The sequence below is a fragment of the Saccostrea echinata genome, unplaced genomic scaffold, assembly GCF_033153115.1.
Source record: "Saccostrea echinata isolate AGI-Se365-2 ecotype Australia unplaced genomic scaffold, CSIRO_AGI_Sech_v1 ptg000029l, whole genome shotgun sequence".
Lineage (NCBI taxonomy): Eukaryota > Metazoa > Mollusca > Bivalvia > Ostreida > Ostreidae > Saccostrea > Saccostrea echinata.
In genome coordinates, this window is record NW_026889778.1 from 33,886,870 (window position 1) to 33,907,026 (window position 20,157).

General features: G+C 33.3%; 3 protein-coding genes across 5 annotated transcripts in view; 2 read left to right on the plus strand and 1 right to left on the minus strand.

Annotated features, from left to right (window-relative positions):
• The first annotated feature begins 2,722 nt into the window (after nucleotides 1-2,722).
• Nucleotides 2,723-3,683, plus strand: LOC133194253 (uncharacterized). The gene is made up of 2 exons (XM_061330248.1): nucleotides 2,723-2,780; nucleotides 2,884-3,683. The coding sequence occupies exons 1-2, from the start codon at nucleotides 2,723-2,725 to the stop codon at nucleotides 3,681-3,683; spliced, it is 858 nt and encodes a 285-aa protein (XP_061186232.1).
• Nucleotides 3,684-11,245: 7,562 nt separating this feature from the next.
• Nucleotides 11,246-12,208, plus strand: LOC133194254 (protein HtrL-like). Its single transcript, XM_061330249.1, has 2 exons — nucleotides 11,246-11,303; nucleotides 11,409-12,208. Exons 1-2 carry the CDS (start codon nucleotides 11,246-11,248, stop codon nucleotides 12,206-12,208), a joined length of 858 nt encoding a protein of 285 aa, XP_061186233.1.
• A 2,109-nt stretch (nucleotides 12,209-14,317) lies between these two features.
• Nucleotides 14,318-20,157, minus strand: part of LOC133195854 (uncharacterized) — a 31,638-nt gene continuing 25,798 nt past the window's right edge. For 2 of the 3 annotated variants that reach the window (XM_061331819.1, XM_061331821.1), the window contains exons 4-6: nucleotides 19,460-19,769; nucleotides 17,114-17,168; nucleotides 14,318-16,710 (exon numbers count right to left, since the gene is read on the minus strand). In XM_061331819.1, coding sequence (XP_061187803.1) covers nucleotides 15,904-16,710; nucleotides 17,114-17,168; nucleotides 19,460-19,769 — 1,172 coding nt within the window. In that variant the 3' untranslated portion in view covers nucleotides 14,318-15,903. The remainder of the gene's footprint in view (nucleotides 16,711-17,113; nucleotides 17,169-19,459; nucleotides 19,770-20,157) is intronic. The other variant, XM_061331820.1, reaches the window with a different exon arrangement.

Genomic DNA, 20,157 nt, shown 5'->3' on the forward strand with positions numbered 1-20,157 from the left:
GACATTTTTTTTAAAATCATTGCCTTAAACGGCACTGCTAAAAGCACACTAAACGAGGAGTAGCAATTCTTGAACTAGAGAGATATCGTACAAAAAAATAAACACAACAGGGTAAACCCTTCTTTCTTCATGTGATATAAACTAACTTTCTTGAATTTTATGTGTTTAAGTCAAGATTAAAACATTTTGCACCACTCGGACCTTTAAACGTAGGCGGACCTTTTCTTACACGGGCCGGAGCTTTTCTTATAAAAGGCGGACCTTATATGTTATCGTATTAGGTCCCCCTGGCCCTAAAACGAGGCGGACACTGGTGACTTCAACAGCGTGCGATTGAGGGTTGGATTACATAAATGTTAACATCGAGGTGAACATGGGGAATGTAAAAGTTATAAAACGAAAATTTAAAGGGCCCTTTAACCCTAATTTTAGAGCCTAATTTTTGTGGCTTCAAATGAAAGCTCTTGAAATTATGGACAACTTTTATTCTACATATCTTAACAAAATAGTTTTAGTTAAAAAGATACAAAGGAAAAGATATTTAAATTTTTGCTCTTTTAGACGTCCTAATATTTGACCCCCTCTAGCGCCATTTTGAACGCAGAAAAAAAACAAAAAACAAAAACAGATGTGCACATCTACAAAATTTCTTCTTTTCAATTTCAATGGTATTAGTGCACCAGTTATTATACTCTCAGAGTCTTTGTCTGGAAACCAAGGCTCTAAAATTTCAATCAAAGGGGAATAACTCGTGAGAGGAAAGGAATTTCTTAAATGTACTACAGTATGTAAAGTCTAAACGCTCTAATAATTTGAACAAAATCCGTTCAAAAATTAGGAAGATATGAAACTTCAAAGTTGGCGTCTAAGAAAAAAAAGAATTAGAACTAGAACAAAGCTCGTTGCAAAGCAAAGAATAGGTCTTTCGTTGGAGATGTGGACAGGAAGTATTGACCATGGGTCGTCATGACTTAATCTCAGGTCATGAGCAATCTTGTATGAGATATCAACTTCCAATGTTTCACTAGTAGAGAGACGGTAAACGAATTTACAGTTTCTCTGTCAGTGACATTGAACTTGTCCAAATGACCTTGCATAGAGCTCCATAACACACACTGGTTATGAGCAATCCCAATCTGTGGGTTTCCGACTGGACAAGTTCACCCATCTTGTTTTAGAACCTGCATCGAGTCAAAATATGAATTCCTCCACAATAATTTATTAGGTTCAATACATTGATTTAAAGATTCATTGTGAATGTTTTATGTCCAGTGTGGATATTGAACAAGATGTGTTTGTGAAACTCTGATGCCCCCGTTTGGCAGCTTATGGCAAAGGTTAAAGATTCTCAAATGCAAGTCAAACTCCAAGGTAAAGGTCAAGAGATAAAAAAAAGAAAGGTCGCGGAATGTAACTGTGAAATATGAAAGCCCTAGCACCAACTGTTGAAAAGTTATGGCAAAGGTTAAAGTGTTTTGAAACGTAAGTCAAAGGTTATGGCCAAGGATAAATGGCCTTAATTAAGGGTGCCTAAGAGAAGGTCTTGTCACAAGAAATATACATGTGAAATATGAAAGCCTTAGCACTAACCATTAAAAAGTTATGGACAATGTCCTTTTAGCATCCTAATTTTTTTATCACCCCTCTCTAGCGCAATTTTGATCGCAGAAATCAAAAATCAGAAACCGATGTGTACAACTACAATGCTTCTTTATTTCAAATTCAATATTACTTTGCTCCAGCTTTTATAGTCTCAGAGCCTTTGTCTGGAGACCAAAACCCTAAATTTTCAATGAAAGGGGAATAACTTGGAAGCAGAAGGGAGTTTCTGAAATGTATTACAGCATTTTGGAACAATTTAGCAACGTCTATAAACTCTGAAAATTTGAGCACAATCCGTTGAGAAATAAGCGAGATATGAGGCCTCAAAGTTAGCGTCTAGGAAAAAGAAGGAAAAAAATCTTAACCAACAGATTCAGTAGAAAGTCTTCCATTGGAACGAAAGACCTTAATAATCTTAATCAACGAAATCAGTAGATCTTCCGGTTGGAAACGAAAGACCTTAACAATGTCACTCCATGTCTAGATGTAAACAGGATGTAAACAGGATCCACATTATGAACCTTCAAAGGTTGTTATTGAAAACCCAGTGGCAATTAAGTGTCATTATAAATTCTAAATATATATATAAGGTCATTTTAATTTGGGAAGAGATACACATTTGTGGAAAGTTTCAACAACACATTGAATATTTATCAAGACAAAAGAATAGCATTTGGAAGTGAACAATATAAAGTGTGTGCTTTTCTTGGTACACTACATTGGAATGAAATTGTAAACCGAGAAAAAACGTCTATTTCATTCAAGGCTGATCCAAAAGCCCTTTGAAGACTATAAAGGGAAAAAGAACTATAAAAAGAAAACATTTAATTTTAGAATTTATATGTTATATCAAACAAGTGTACTCAAAGTGGGGATATAAATAATAAAACCATATGCAGAGTTCTATCTCTACTTTCTATGTAACCCGTGCTTGTGCTATGCAGGTATCTGTTTATAGCTTCACTCTGTAGTCTTATTAGTTGGAGATGTGACCTGCTACGTAATATGCTTAATTGCTGTCCGTGCGTACATGTATATTTAACCAGCTCAGCTCCGGTCTTCAAAGTACACACCAAGTTATCGTCCAGGATTATGTGCAAGTCATGTATAGAATACAAGAATGCCTAAGTACATATATGCTGAAATATACTTAGTAGTTTTCCTGTGTCTCCATTTTGGTAAGTTTTATTCAACTGTTGTTACATGTATACGAATGTTTTTTTTTTTTGTTTTTGTCGATTCATTCATAAGACATAACACGAGTTGATCTTTTTAATTCAGTGCAGAACGGCCAGGCACACAAACCAACTAAGGAGGCCGTTTTCGTGACGGCTCTGTACGACATTGGTCGGGAAAACTGGACACACTTTAAACGAAGTTTCGATGAATACTTATCTTATTTCAGGAATGTCCTGCGTTTGAATGTAAAAATGATAATATATTCCGACGAATCAGTTCAAAAAGTTGTGTTGGATGAAAGAAAAAATCTACATCACAAAACACAGTCATACTCGCTACCATTTACTGATTTAGAATACTACCGATTCAGACAGCATATAGAACATGTCCTTGTTTCACCAGAATTCCGAGATTCCAACGAAATGCTAAATTATCCAGAAGCGTTTTCCTCAAAATATTTAATCTTGATGAACAACAAAGTTTCTTTTTTGTCAGATGCTGTAAGAAAAAATCCTTTTAACAGTACACATTTCTTTTGGATTGATGCCGGGTATGGACACGGGGATGATCTTACCAAATGGAAGAACTTTCAGCCTAGAGTTCTTTTAAGTAAACGCAACAAGATCACCTATATTGTATTGAACGATCCAGCGTTATATAAAGATATCAAAGACCTTCATAAAGTCCAAATAGTCCCTGCTTTTAATGGAGAGTTCTTTGGGGGTGATGCTGGGGCCATTTTGAAATATGAAAAACTCTACAAGAAAACTTTTCGAAAACTCCTCACGGAAAACATAGTGGATGATGATCAAAACGTGGCGTTTCATTGTTATAAAGAAAATCCCAATCTGTTTGAAAATGTTTGCGGATGCTGGTCTGATGCCTTTAAATTGTTTTCATAGAAGATGAGAGAGAGGAGCAACCTCGCTGTACATAAAGTTTGAAATCAAGTGATAGTAGTATCACGGAACAGTATATTTTTATCACATGATGTATCACATCACGTGATGACTTTTTATGTTTTGTATTTGATTTTTATACATGCATTTTGCTTTGTCTGTTTGTTTGTTTGTGTGTATGTGTGTGTGTTTTTTTTTTTTATATTATTACAATTTTTAAAAGGGTATTTCTTGCATGGTGAATATAACTATGGAGAGGGAATTGGGCTGTTTCGCTTTGCGTTACTAGTACAGTGTACTTATTACAAAGATTGATATTTGATGAGGTGATTTCGACTTTATCATCTACCGAAATTCATGTTGATAAGCAATAAGATGACTGATATTAGTTTGAAAGTATCTCCTACTCTAATTACTATCGTGTGCACTATTTTTTATAGTCAAATTGAAAGCGTTAAACCTCTTTGAATGAGAGTTATCTTTCCTTTTTCATATTGCCAAAACATGCTTGAATCTTGCATTCTTTTTCTGATTCTGAATCTTACATGCCTCGTTCCCCCAGTATTATACACATCTTTTTAATGAGGAGTTTGTATATTATTGCAGCTATATATTGATATTTACATCCACTGAATATTATTTTCTTTATTTCATATGAAAACCATTGTCGTTTATCAGACAGTAAACACCCCTAAGCAAGCTTCTTGAGCAACGGCTCTTCCATCAATTATGCATACAATGATATACACATCTAAAATACAATATTTAATTTTATTTTAATTGTTTTTCTACAGGTATAAACATAAACAATAAAATGCCTTTCTTTGTTTGTTAGTACAGGAATTAACGTCGCAGCTATTGCGGAAAAAAACATAACCTGCTTAAGCGGGTTATGTTTTTTTTTTCTGCAACAGCTGCGACATGCATTTATTCCCATACTAACAACCAAAGAAAGCATTTTATTGTTCAAATGAATAAACCCAGGGAAAATTGTTCTAAATAAGATACAGAAGTCGAGGTCCACAAAGGAATAAAAAGAATTCTTTGAGTCTCAAAATGGGCGGGGCAGGGGGGATGCATGGGTGGATACGGGTGAGGAAGGAAAGTGGCGCAATTATAAATAAGATGATGTAAGGGAATACTAATGATGTCGAAAATCTTCATAACTGAAAGTGAGGTAGGAATCTTCATTAACATTTTTAGCTATTTTCCTTAATATTTACACGGTTATTGACGAACAGATCTGAGGGGTGATCCCCTTCTAATTTGACATTGTAGATAAAAGGGTTTATTCATTTTTAGCAAATCGGAGCCGAAGGCTCACCTAAGCTTTTCTGATCAAAATTTGTCCTTTGTCTGTCATTGTTGTTCGTCGTAAACTTTTTACAATTTCTTCTTCTTCTCTAGAACCACTGGGCCAATTTCAACCAAACTTGGCACAGACTATCATTAAGTAAAGGGGACTCAAGTTTATTCAAATTAAGTACTACACCCTCTCCCAAGGGAAGGTAATTAAGAAAAAGTAAGAATTGGGTGGGGTCATTTCAAAATCTTCTCAAGAACAACTTCGCCAAAGAAGATGAAACTTACATGGCAGCTTCTTGTCATAGTGTTGATTCAAGTTTGTTCAGAGCGTGACCCCTGGCGGTAGGGTTGGGCCACTATGTGTGAACAAATTTTTACATGGGTACATGAGTAAGTATTATATATATATATATATATATATATATATATATATATATATATATATATATATATATATATATATATATATATATATATATATATATATATATATATATATATACCGCTCGATTAAATATAGAAAATGAAGAACTTTACACAAAAGAAGCATTAGCAACGTAATACTTAACAAGACAAAATCTTATTTTTAAATTTCCACAAAAATTTGTGAAATCTGTATTGAAAATGGTTCTTTTGTCTTTACGGATTTTTCCGTATGGCAGCAAATAAATAATGAATAAGCACCCAAGATTAAAGTTAGCATGAATATTTCTGAATACACAAACCTAAAAATGCTGCATTTTTCAAATCAAACAAGATTAGTCAATGCCCTCTTATTTGTATACATAAATTTTAAAAGAGATTAAATCAAGAGCATTTTGAAAAAGAGACATTCCATATATTTGTATGGGAATCTTTTTTTCAATTTTGACTTGTAAACAGAAATCAAGTTTTTCAAAAACTCCAGAAATGAAGCATGTATGACATATGAAGAACATGGATTTTTCTCGCTTATTAGTCCCCTACCGGTGAAACCGGAGGGGACTATAGGTTTCCTCTGAGTCTGTCCGTCCGTCTGTCTGTCTGTCTGTCTGTCCGTCTGTCTGTCTGTCTGTCTGTCTGTCCCTCTGTCTGTCTGTCAGTCTGTCCCACTTGGTTTTCCGCACTTTTCTCCTAAACGCTTGCAGATATTGAGCTGATTTTTGGTGTGTGAGTGTATCTTGATGAGTTACAGATCAAGTTTGCATTTCGTTCCGCTTCATTGATTTTTGACGGAATTACGGCCTTTTCAATTTCTAAGGGTTTTCCGCAATTTTCTTCTAAACGCTTTCAGATATTGAGCTGATTTTTGGTAAGTGATGTTACCTTAGTTAGTTATAGATCAAGTTTGCATTTCGTCCCGCTTCATTGATTTTTGACGGAATTATGGCATTTTTAATTCTTAACAGGAACCAGATTACACTTGCCGTTAGGGGACTAGTATTGCTAAACAAATACTCTCAGAATGCTTGTTATTTTAACATTTATGGGATTAAAAATGAGAAAGCAATTATATTAACAAATTGAATTATTAATTTTATTCAAGTTTGTCCTCACAAATTAAAGATGTTATGCTGGGAAACGGACAACCGATAATATGAATATTGTACACATTCCCGATAATTCCTTTGATTCCTATTAATCAAGAATTTCCTACATTTAATTTTTAGCTATCTAAAGTTCTAGGTTTATTACATTTAAACAGTTGAATACTGTAATTATTAGTCCCCTACCGGTGAAACCGGAATGGACTATAGGTTTCCTCTGAGTCTGTCCGTCCGTCCGTCTGTCTGTCTGTCTGTCCGTCCGTCTGTCTGTCAGTCTGTCCCACTTGGTTTTCCGCACTTTTTTCCTAAACGCTTGCAGATATTGAGCTGATTTTTGGTGTGTGAGTGTATCTTGATGAGTTACAGATCAAGTTTGCATTTCGTTCCGCTTCATTGATTTTTGACGGAGTTACGGCCTTTTCAATTTTTACGGGTTTTCCGCAATTTTCTTCAAACGCTTGTAGATATTGAGCTGATTTTTGGTATGTGGCTTTACCTTGATTAGTTATAGATCAAGTTTGCATTTCGTCCTGCTTCATTAATTTTTTAACGGAATTATGGCATTTTCAATTCTTAACGGGAACGGAACCAGATTACACTTGCCGGTAGGGGACTAGTATTGCTAATGCAATACTGTCAGAATGCTTGTTTTCATTACAATTTATAGATTTTAAGCGCGCGCGTGTGTTTTTCTCATCCTCCTTAAGTTTTCCTCTCACGCTAGAATCAAGCAGATGAAATAAATTTTCTGTTGTTGATTATTTAGGATAGTATGGTTGGATTTTTCGGATGACATTTCATAAATGATTATATTTGAATAAAGAAAATTGCATTTTAATATCTATGTCCAGACTAAGGAAGTTTTATTCTCTTTTGAGGAATAATAATTAAGACAAACTCATCAAAACATTACAAAACGGCACAGATAGAGTTTTGTATGCAGATGTTCTGCCACATTGAATGACTACTTCATAATACGCTTACATCTCTTTGATATGCTTCGTTCTTCGCTTTCTTTTCTTTGTCCATCATTCTACGTCTGAAAAAGACAAAAAAAGAATATAAATCATTTTATTCTTTTAAAGTAATATGCAGAATGTCTGTTTGAACACAGCAAAAAAAAAAAAAAAAAAAAAAAAAAAAAAAAAAAAAAAAAAAATTACTGCAAGATTGTTAACATTGCAAAAAGTCTCAAGCAGGTGCAAAAGTGCATACAATTAAGAGGAATGCATAGCAATTGATGAGAAAACAAATGAAAAAATCATTATAGTGAATAAATCAATTCAATGTATCTGTTATACATGAGATCATGATAAATATAGACAAAATATATACATATTAGTTTCATTGAGATGATATGAAGACAGAATTTATAAAGAGGCACCGCATGCTCTTTTTTTCGCGTTAATTGAGTTACAACGTACATGTAATACAAAACTGTTCAGATATACATATATAAGGACATGCAGAAAAACCAGAAAGCAAAATATATCTCAGAACATTGTAAAGTATAATTATGTATTTCTTTTGAATTCTTACCAGCAGATATACATGTATGCCCTAGTATATAAAATCAAACGGCAATTTCTGAAACTTAAATAGTTTTAAAGTAAAAAAAATATCATAATTCAAACGTTGCCAAATTGAACTTCGGTTATTTTGCCGCGTAAAAATCACCTGCTAACGCATTAATTTGATAGTAGGCATTAGCTTGACTTCGCTACTGCGCTGTTCCACGACGAATCCTATTCTGAACAATGGAGATAACTGCTGTGTTGTTTTGTCCACTCTTTTGTCTCATTTGGTGAGGGATATTAATCTTTTTTTTTTTTACTTTTAACAGCAAATAAGTGCAGAATAATAAGCTAATACTTTTGGAGTCACCATTATAGAAGTAGAGATCCGTGAATTGGTTTGTATTAAGCGTAGACTTTTACGTAGACTATCAAAGGATATAAATGGATCTCTATTGTTTGGGGTTTTCCTGTAGTATAATACATTTTGTTAGTGTATACTTTGACATCATTTTTAGTTCCTGGCTTTTTCGAGGGGAGTAAGGTGGGGGGGGGGGATGAAATTGAAATCATATTAACAATTGCTGAAAGTAAAGTCTTTCTGAATTATTTGCCTCTTATAAAATCAGTATTTTTTATGCACTGTATACATTTAAGAGAAATTAAATTTGGATTACATTTTGCTTTCTTCAGCAAGAAGAAACAGAATTCCGTCCTGCGGTTGTTACAAAATCTGTTCTACAAACTTTATCTAGATCAGAGATTTACATTCTTAAGTGGCCAAAACCACTGAGATATCAGTTCTTTGGATCCTTACCGCCAGAGGTCACCATCACAAAATGTCCTAAATGTAACAAGGTAATATATCAAAATTCTAAATGTAATAAAAAGTAACAGATATCAGTTCTCTAGATCCTTGCTGCTTGATGTCACCATATAATATAATATATATTTAGAATAATATATAATATATAATATATCAATATTCTAAATGTGATAAAAAGTAACAGATATCAGTTCGTTAGATCCTTACTGCCTGATGTCACCATCACACAGTGTCCTTAATGTAACAAGGTAATATATCAATATCCTAAATGTAATAAAATGTAACAGATATCAGTTTTCTAGATCCTTATTGCCTGATGTCTCCATCACTCAATGTCTTAAATATATCGAGGTAATATTTCACTATCCTAAATGTAATTTGTGAAATCCTTACATAGTTTGCATGTAGCAAATGTTATAAGGTCTTGAGTCAAAACTTTCAAATTTGATAAAGTATTGCCAGTTATTAGGTCAGTGTAACTCGTTACTGTATTAAGATGTAACAAAAACGTCTTGATTGAATTAGTTTGATTAAAGGCAACCAATATGGCACTCTTCCAAATGTAAAATTATGCCATATGTGGATTATAAATAACATTTTATTCATGAGAAGTTGATTTTTGTATGATTTTGCAAAATTGTTTTGAGGCTAAAAATAAAGTTTTGGTGAATAATAACAAGAGGTAACTCATATTATATGTAGAAGATACACATATGCAGTATATTATATAATGTTACACTGAATTAATGTGATACATAATAAATGCACTAGTACTTTCAGATTTTCATGTGAAGGCATATTTTTAAGCCTACCAAAAAAAAAAAAAAAAAAAGAAAAAAAAAGCAAAACAAACAAACAAACAAAACAAAACAAAAAAATTTAAAAAGTGTAGTATCTCTCAGAATCTCCTGTTAAGCTTCTATGGCAAGCCGTTCAGATTTCCTCTTATACAAGTCTTGGCAAATCCTGTGACGTGTTACATTAATGTCTTTGTTTTGAGTAATTCCATGAATTCTTCATTTGATATCAATACAATGAATTTAAGTGTGATGAAAGGATTTTCTAATTTATATTTTTTAAAGTTCACAGTGGAAAAGAATAACATTATTCTCAGTAACTTATTATTTATACTGTAAAATTTAATGTTGTACAATGTTGAATTGATCTTACAACAGTAAAAAATAAAAGATTAAAAAACTAGATTCATCAAACTTTTTCCAATACCTCTCGGGAAGAAAAGGTATTTATAGAAAGGCTGGCAATAAGAGGAGTAATCAGGCCAATATTAACAATATGTACCATATATAAAAAAAAAGGACGGGTTAAAATGATTTAATTTTTTTTTAATTAAAGACTATGATAGTATTTTTTTTTAAAAATAATTTCAATGATATTTAGAATATTTAGAAGTACATGATTCATTATAAAGTTACAAGTTTTTTCAAACATTGCCAGTCTTTCATTGTATGTAAAACTATACAAATATCAAACCTTGAAGTACTATTGTTGTATTCATTATTTTGACCAAAATTAAATAGGGACTTTATACGGAAATAAACACTCTGTCTAAAATATAACATCATATTTTTTATGTACACATCACCACCACCTAAGAGTTTTGTGGATATACTGGAGTCACCATGCATATCTATTGTTCAGTCTAGCTTTCTGTCTATTTGTAGACATATACAGAGATTATGTCGGAAAGCATTTAATACTTTCAGTTCAAACACAAAATTTAGTTGTAGATTAAAATATACCAACTGAACTTGTGTGACTTGTATTTTCAGATTCATCTGTCAAAATTTTAAAGAGTTGTGTCATTTCAAAAAGATTTTATTGTATATAGCGTCATCGACATAATTAAGAGGAGTGAAACTGAGAACTTTAGAAATGATAATAGATACCAAGGTCATTCGGACAAGGTCAAGGTCACAGGGTAGAAAAACATTAAATTATTAACAATGCTACAAAGTGAAGAAACAGTAGAAGAGTATACATGACACACTTGAGACAAAGGTTTCTTGCGACTCGAGAGTTTCTCGTGACCCTAACCGAGGCCGAAGTTCAAGATCATTTGTTTTAGAAGATCGTTTTAATTCACTTACCTGCTGTTTACGTATTAGAATTTTGAATATTATAACGTTTTTTATCAAATATAATATGTCAAATTTTAATTTCAAATCAAAACGTAAAAATATTACATAATTATATATTGATTATTGTAGAATTCAACAAAGTTCAAAACTCGGAGTAAATGATCACCAGTCCCTCCACAGTGTTAATTCTATATAGTCCAGTTATGACCTCTTTGAGATAAGCTTAGAGTACACACCAAGTTATCGTCCAGCATTAGTATAAACAAAATATACAGTACATGCCTAGAATACTAGAATGCCTAAGTACATATATGCTAAAATATCCTTAGTATTTTTCCTGTGTCTTCTCAATGGTAAGTTTATTCAACTGTTGTTACATGTTTACGAATGCTTTTATTTGTTTTTCTTGATTTATTCATAAGACATAACACAAGGTGATCATTTGTTTTATAATCCAGTGCAGAACGGCCAGGCACACCAACCAAATCAGGAGGCCGTTTTCGTGACGGCTCTGTACGACATTGGTCGGGAAAACTGGACACACTTCCAACGAAGTTTCGATGAATACTTATCTTATTTCAGGAATGTCCTGCGTTTGAATGTAAAAATGATAATATATTCCAACGAATCAGTTCAAAAAGTTGTGTTGGATGAAAGAAAAATTCTAGATCACAAAACACAGACATATATGCTAAAATTTACTGATTTAGAGTTTTATCGATACAGACAGCATATTGGACACGTCCTTGTCTCTCCAGAATTTCGAAATTCCAACGAAATGCTTAATCACCCAGAAGCATTTTCAGTCAAATATTTAATCTTGATGAACAACAAAGTTTCTTTTTTGTCAGATGCTGTAAGAAAAAATCCTTTTAACAGTACACATTTCTTTTGGATTGATGCCGGGTATGGACACGGGGATGATCTTACCAAATGGAAGAACTTTCAGCCTAGAATTCTTTTAAGTAAACGCAACAAGATCACCTATATTGAATTGAACGATCCAGCGTTATATAAAGATATCAATGATCTTCATAAAGTCCAAATGGCACCTGCTTTTTGTGGAGGATTCTTTGGGGGTGATGCTGGGGCCATTTTGAAGTATGAAAAACTCTACAAGAAAACTTTTCGAAAACTCCTCACGGAAAACATAGTGGATGATGATCAGAACGTGGCGTTTCAGTGTTACGTAGAAAATCCCAGTCTTTTTGAAAATATTCGTGGACACTGGTTTGATGCCTTTAAATTGTTTTCGTAAAAGCTGAGAGAGAGAGAGAGAGAGAGAGAGAGAGAGAGAGGACCAACCGGACCTCGCTGTAAAGTTTGATATCAAGATATTAGTACGGTACCACAGAACAGAATACTTTTTATCACATGTGACGATTTTTTCTGTTTTGTTTTTGATTTTTATACATGTATTTTGTTCTTGTGTGTGTGTGTGTGTGTGTGTGTGTGTGTGTGTGTGTGTGTGTGTGTGTGTGTTGTTTTGTTTATTTTGTTTTTTTAAGGATATTTCTTGATGAATATAATTAGGGAGAGAAGAATTGGGCTCTTTCGCTGTGCGTTACTAGTACTTATTACAACTATTGATATTTGTTGAGATGATTTCGACTTTATCATTTACCGAAATTCCTGTTAATTAAAATGAAATATTATTTTAAAAGTAATTTTACTCTAATTATTATCGTGTACACCATAGATTTTTAATCAAATTGAAAGCGTTATATACCTTTTTGAATGAGAGTTATCTTTCCTTTTTCATATTGCCAAATAATGCCTGAAACTTGCATGCCTCGCTTCCCCTATATTCACGCATCTTCTCAAACCTCGTTTAAAGAGGGGATTGTATATTAATGAATATTCCCACAGAAAATTGTTCTAAATGAGAGACTGATCTAGAAATCGAGGTCCACAAAAAAATTAAAAAAAACTTTCTCAAAATGGGGTGGGGGTGGGGGCATGGGTGGATACGGGCGAGGGAAGAGAGTGGCACAATTACAAATAAGGTGATCTAAGGGAATACTACTGATGTTGAAAATCTTCATAATTGAAAGTGAGGTAGGAATCATTATTAACATTTTAATTACTAAATACTATTTCTTAATATTTACACAGTTTTGATTTAAGGTACAGTACTAGTTCGGAGGGTGATCCTCTCTTAATTCGACATTGTTGATAAAAAAGGGGGCTTATACATGTTTTTTACTTGTTTGTTCCATTTGTATTAAAACTTCATGTGATTTATACACACAATAAAATATAAAATAACCTTATAAATATCATTTTCCAAATATTCTTCGGAATGAATCTTTGTTAGATATACCAGAAATTATACTACATTTTTAACAAGATAATGTATATAATTGCCATATTGATTAAGCAACTCACTTTTAAAAAATGAAATTTAAAGATGATTTTTTTAAAACAAGAAATGAATAATTTAGCTCAGAAGATCAAATATAATCAAATTTTAAATATTTAATCTTATTTCTTTATGATAAACGTGATGACTTTAACTTTTCAATCGTCAACTTCCCTTACTTATGCAGCAATATACCTTCATCACCTGCATACGGGGTATATATCTCTCAGTTGATTCGATACGCAAGAGCATGCTCTACGTATGTACAATTTCTAAAACGAGGTAAATTATTGACAAATAAGTTGATGAAACAAGAATATCAGCTGTCTCGTTTAAAGTCATCATTTCGTAAGTTCTATGGTCGATACAATGACCTTGTCAGCAAATACAATTTATCATTGAGTCAAATGCTGACTGACGTTTTTCACACTAATTGTTAGGCCATTATTTACACACTGAATTATCGACGGATTTTTCCGTTATTTTCCGATCATGACAAGGCGGGTGTGACCGGTCGGCAGGGGATGCTCACTCCTCCATGGCACCTGATCCCACCTCTGATGTTTGGAGGTACGTGTTTGCTCTGCTCCTATTTTGTATTGGTTAATGGACTTTTGAGCTTGAATACTGTTCGTTATCTCCATATATTTCATTGTTTTAAAATATTATATAATAATATAATATTATTTAATAATATAATATTATATAATATAATAATTATAATTCCCATACTTGCAGTACCATTGTCTGGTACCCAGCGCAATAATGTGATGGTACGCGATAAGTAAATAAAGTCCTTTTTGACTTTTCTTTGTCGAACATAAATCTGCTATGTCATATTGCACATGCATTTCTATTTTCAAAAAGATGTCAGTACGGGAGCGTCCTCTATCATTTTGGTTTTTTCCGAGAATCCCTTTATTGGCAAAGTTTCTTTTGACAGGTGTTTTGCATTTTTTAAGAAAAGGAGAAAAAAAAGTGTTGATGGAGTAAAACAAAACACTCTTGTTTGTAAATGGTTTTTATTTTATTATGCATTTATCACAAAATGAAATGTATACAACCCACTTGGTTTCTCAGTAAGATAGACCAGCTGATAGTCCGCACGATTAAATCTAGAAAATGAAGATTTTCACACAAAATAAAGCATAAACAATGTTATTCTCCTTAACGAGACAAAATCCTATTTTATGTATTTCCACAAGAATTTGTGAAATCTGTATTGAAAATAGCTCTTATGTCTTTACGGATTTTTCCGTATGACAGCAAATAAATAATGAATAAGCACCCATGATTTAAGTTAAAATGAAAACTTCTGAATACAAAAACCTAAAAATGCCACATTTTTCAAATCAAAAAAAAGTTTAGTCAATGCCCTCTTGTTTGTATATATAAATTTTGAAAGAGATTAAATCAAGAGCATTTTTAAAAGAGACATTCCATATATTCGTATGGGAATCTTTTCTTTTCATTTTGACGTAAACGGGAAGCAAGTTTTTTTTTCAAATACTCCAGATACGAGCATACCTTTTAAATTACCTTAACAAATTGAAATTAAAAAAAAATACAGTAATTATAACTTTGGAAAGTCCCACTTGATATTAAGTTAAGGCATTAGGCAAATACACACTTACTTACAGAATTTACAGTTATCCATTCATCCATTCAAGCACACATATACTAGTATATTAAAGCAATGTAGAATCCATGAAGAACATGGAATTTTCTCGTTTATTATTTTGACATTTTTGGGATTAAAAATGAGAAAGCAATCATGTTTCAAATAGCATGAATTTCTGCTGATTAAGTAAATGCTGACATGTATACTTTGAGTAATTTCTACAGTAAATCTAGTTGCAAAATAATGACAAATGCCTAGTCTTGTCATCCAACATTTTGTTAGAATCGACATAAATGCCGAACAAATGAAATGCTTTACAAATAATCTGCATAAAATCAATACATGTACTTCAAAATTGTGAACATAAAAACGCAATTTCATTGTATAATATAATTTTTTACGCAAAAAATATAAGCAAACAAACTTCATTTAAACTTTTTTAGTCGGATGAAATTTTCAGCTCCTCACAGCTGTCTAAAGACTAGTAGAAAGTTCAGTGCTGTTCTTTGTAAAATTAGAACCCACACTTTTCTTCATGAAATAGATTTTCTGTTTTGGGGTATTACAGAGAAGGAGTCTAATAAATGCACACAGAAATATAAATGCAACTGGAGTCATAATGGGTTAGAAAATGCTTTTAAGATTTAAATATATTTATCATAAACCCCATCATTAGACCTTACATCACAAAAAGGAATTAAAACATCGTGAAAATAAGATTAAAATAAAACGACACAGCAAGCACCATTGAAACGGGATTTCGTGTAAAAATCACAACAATTGATATTTTTATATAAAAGGATTAGTGAATAAATTTCATCCTCTGATAAAGGCAAGACTCACTCTGTTAAATAACACACCATTAGTTACGTTGGTCCCTCGACAATGGAACGTTTTGTATCTGTCGTATATCCATGCAATATTCACAGTCTATAAATATACGGCACGTTTTTATTTTTTTCATGTGAAGCTAACACGAAGTAGAACTGTCTTGCGTTGATTTGGTTGATTGAGATCTACTATCAGTCCCATGGGATGGGGATTCTGTCAATTGCACTTGGTCATAATGATGACTACTACTTTTCTCCGAGGGTGCTCGAATGGACTGACGGAAATCCTCGATTTTATCGTATCCTTCCTCTTCCCCTACTTCGGGAACGGGAACGTCAGTTTGGCTACAAACGCTAGTTGATCGTTGAATGTATTGCATGTTTTGTCTGCGATCAAGAGAAAACTGTCCAGGCGTTTCCTGGGTAAAATTAACTGGACTGTGACGAAATCCAGTCACTTGACATGACCCAATTGTATTATTTCTGTCTGGATATCTCACAATTCCCGTGGTAGACTCCATGGGTCTGTCGGATATAATGTATTTCTCCCTTAATGGAATCAAATGAGCAGGAGGAATAGCTGGATGCTGTGATTGCACAGCCTGGTGGTGGGGACTCGGTCCCTGGACTACATAATGATGACCGGGCATGTACGGAATAAATCCGTGAATACCCGGATGAAAAGTTTCCATAGTATTTGGATGAATGGCCACCATATTCTGATTAGATGTATTTGGCCTTCCTTGGGAGGGTTCAAGAATGAAATAATTCTCGCCTAGTGGAGATCGGCTATTGGAAGGGTTATTGTTAGGTTCGGAAAGTGACCCATTCATTGGTTGTTTTTGACCCGGAAGTCCGTTCGGAGATGAAAGGAATGGCTGTGCTTCATAAGGTGTATCTCGTGGATGAATTTCTTCGTAATGTCGACCGTCATCAACGAATGCCTCCTAATAAATAGAGAGAATTCTGTTACCACCAAATACATAAATTGAATTTGTTGACTGCATCTCTAATATAATGATTTTTATATTAACAAATTTAGTTATTAATTTATTCAAGTTTGTCCTTATAAAAAATGTTATACTGAGAAACGGGCAACCGATAATACGAATTTTGTACACATTCCCGGTAAGTCCCTTGTGTCTTATTGATCAAGAATTTCAGACATTTAATTTTCAGCTATCCAAATTTCAAGGTTTATTACATTTCAGCAGTGGAATATTGTAATTATTTTTTCATTACACTTTATAGATTTTAAGTGTGTGTGTGTGTGTTTCTCATCCTCCCCAAGATAGAGTTTTGTATGCAGAAGTTCTGCCATATTGAATGACTGCTTCATAATAAACTTACATCTCTTTGATATGGGGCGTTCTTCGCTTTCTTTTCTTTGTCCATCATTCTACGTCTGAAAAAGACAAAAAATAAACTAAAAATACACATCAATCATTTTATTCTTTTAAAACCATGTGCAGAATGCGTGTTCGTACACAGCAAAAAAAAAAAAATCACTGCAAGATTGTTAACATTGCAAAAAATCTCACGCAGGTGCGAAAGTGCATCAGAATTAAGAGGAATGCAAAACAACTGTTGAGAAAACACATGAAAAAAAAAGTCATATAATTTTGTAGTAAGTAAATTATTTTATTGTATTTGTTACACAAATTTAAGATTATGACGAATATAGATAAAATGTATATGTAATTTATTAATTCAATCGAGATAATATCAACGCAGAATTTAAATTTAGTGACAAAGCATGATCTTTCATTTTGCGTTAATTGAGCTACAGGTTATACTGTTTAGACATACATGCAAAAAACCAGAAAGCAAAATATATCTCAGAATATTGAAAAGTACAATTATATATTTTATGTGGATTATATGTCCTGGTATATAAAATCAATCGGCAATTTCTGAAACTTTAAATAGTTTTAAAGAAAAAAAAATCCTATGTCAAACGTTGACAAATTAAACTTCGGTTATTTTGCCGAGCAAAAATCACCTGCTAACACGTTAATTTGACAGTTGACATTAGCTTGACTTCACGCTATGGCGTGTTGTGTAAGGGGTCAAAAGTCAATTCCTGATCTGCAACTGTTACAAGGTTTCAACATAGCTCATGTCGATTTCTTCATTTCTTTTTTATGTCACCACATGGTAGACTTGACAATGACGATACATACAGATTATATCTCTGCGTAATTTAAAGCGTGGTTATGAGCAGGATCAGCTATTGAGTACATTAATTTTGGCTTCTGAAGTTTTTATCAGTACTCCTTGGAGTTGACAGAACTACTTAAGGGGTAGGGCGGGGTAATTAGCTGACTCACGAACCCCTTAATTGTTTTCTCGATAATTTGTCACAAATGTTGGATTTCGACTGGTATCGCGCGAGAAATTAAGGTGGTTTACCGTTGAGAGTTTATTCCACACTTTGACAAACCAATAATGCCAACCTTTTAATTTCATTACTAAAATGCATTTAATTAATAATGTCATTACTCATCAACTTCGAATTGCTTGTATGTAAACTTTTGACAGTTATCAAAGTAGACGTTTTGAATGCATACAAATATATTTGACTTGCAATACAAATACATGTTAACCTTAGACAAAGGATGTCAAATTTTCATACAAATGTACAATTAGTTAAATGAGACAATGAAAAGTTTTAACCCTTTCCATCACACCAAAGCACAATAAGTAACTGAACACAATCATACATGTTACAAGAGAAACAAAATATGTTCTTTCATAAAACTTCTTTAACAGACCGGATAGAGTGCTTTACATGAACTCTCTTGACAGAAAGCTTTATATGCTATGTTTAGCTCCTTCCGAGCCATTCTTCATCCGTCCAAAAACGTCAGACTGCCTTCTCTATGCAATCCAAGCGCTGAAAAATCGTTAATGATTTAATTTTGTTCTTGCCCGTAATATCCCTTGGCAATGCAATTTCTTTTATCTAATTATCGGAAAGAGAAGCCCTTAAATGTATGTTTTATGAAAGAACATCGACGAAGAGCCCAAAGTTAAGATGCAACAAAGCACACGCAACAAGTTTTACGTAGATTAGTTGAAGCCCACTACATGGTGATCATTAAATGTGCCGACCCTTTTTATGAAATAATCTTTCTTTTCTTTTATATAAACTTTATATATTTGAGGCAGAGAATTAATAGTTTAACACGTTGGTATTCCTTCTGGACTTTTTTTTCCTAACTAAGAATTACATAGGGAAAAGTGTTAATTATGTTCATAAAAAAATTGTTGGGGGAAATAATCCGAAAATGGATCTTTGAAATAAGATGTTTTTAAGTCAGTTAGTTTTTGCCTTTGATCGGAAAACATAAATTGGTTCTAAAACACTCAATGGATGATGCAGCAACATTTCTAATAATGATTTGTACCAAAAAATAAAATAGGATTGAATAGAAACAGCAAAATTCCCCTACAATACGATGATCTGAATGTAGTATTTTAGTGTGTAAGACGCGCCTGAAGAGAGGTATCATTTTCTAATTATATTTGCAGAGAAGAGTTTTGTAGGTAGATGGGTCGATGGGGTTTGTCTTATCAGTGGTGCTAAAACACGTGCTATTAACAATTTTAGTGACAAGACATTTATTAAAATCATCAGGAAGGCACAAACAAAGATCACCGGTGATATATAATAAACTACTATAGGATGCTTACTCTACTCTGTACCTTCTAACAAACCACAGGATTGCTAGGCACGTCAGAAGAAACATCAGAAAGACTCCACACAGTATCCCCACCGTGATCCCCATCAGACCGTCACTCCAGATGGTTCCGGAGGGGGTCCGCGTCACGGGGTCGGTGGGGGTGGTCGTTGCTGCGCGAGATGGGGTCATGTCCCAAATACTCCTGGGTGTCGTGGTCGTATTTCTCTGAATATTTCCACCGGGAATGGTTTTTGTCGGCACTGGGGCTGGAGTTGTCGAACTTGGAGGGCTTGGTTTTGATGTGACAACTGTTGGCTTGTCTGAAGAAAAAAAATACACATTATATATTATATTACCTCATTCCCAGAAATATACATGTTCATGTAAATGCATATATTGTTAGATAAAAATAACGAAACTGTGAATTTAATTAATGTTAACCGGTCAATCGTTCAGAACGTGGTACTTTTGCTGAAATGAAGAGCAATTTTGCACGCTGTGGCCATCCCTCATTGTAATACAATTTCCTTATTATAATACAATTTAACATGTAGTAAACAGTCCCCATTTGCCCATGTGCACAATGATGTCTAATTTTCAAGATATTGTATTACATTCACTGGGAGAAATGATATAATTTTAGAAAATGCTCTTGGAATAATCCTTCAATGAATTTACAGGTACCCGAGGGAATAGATAAAGGATGTA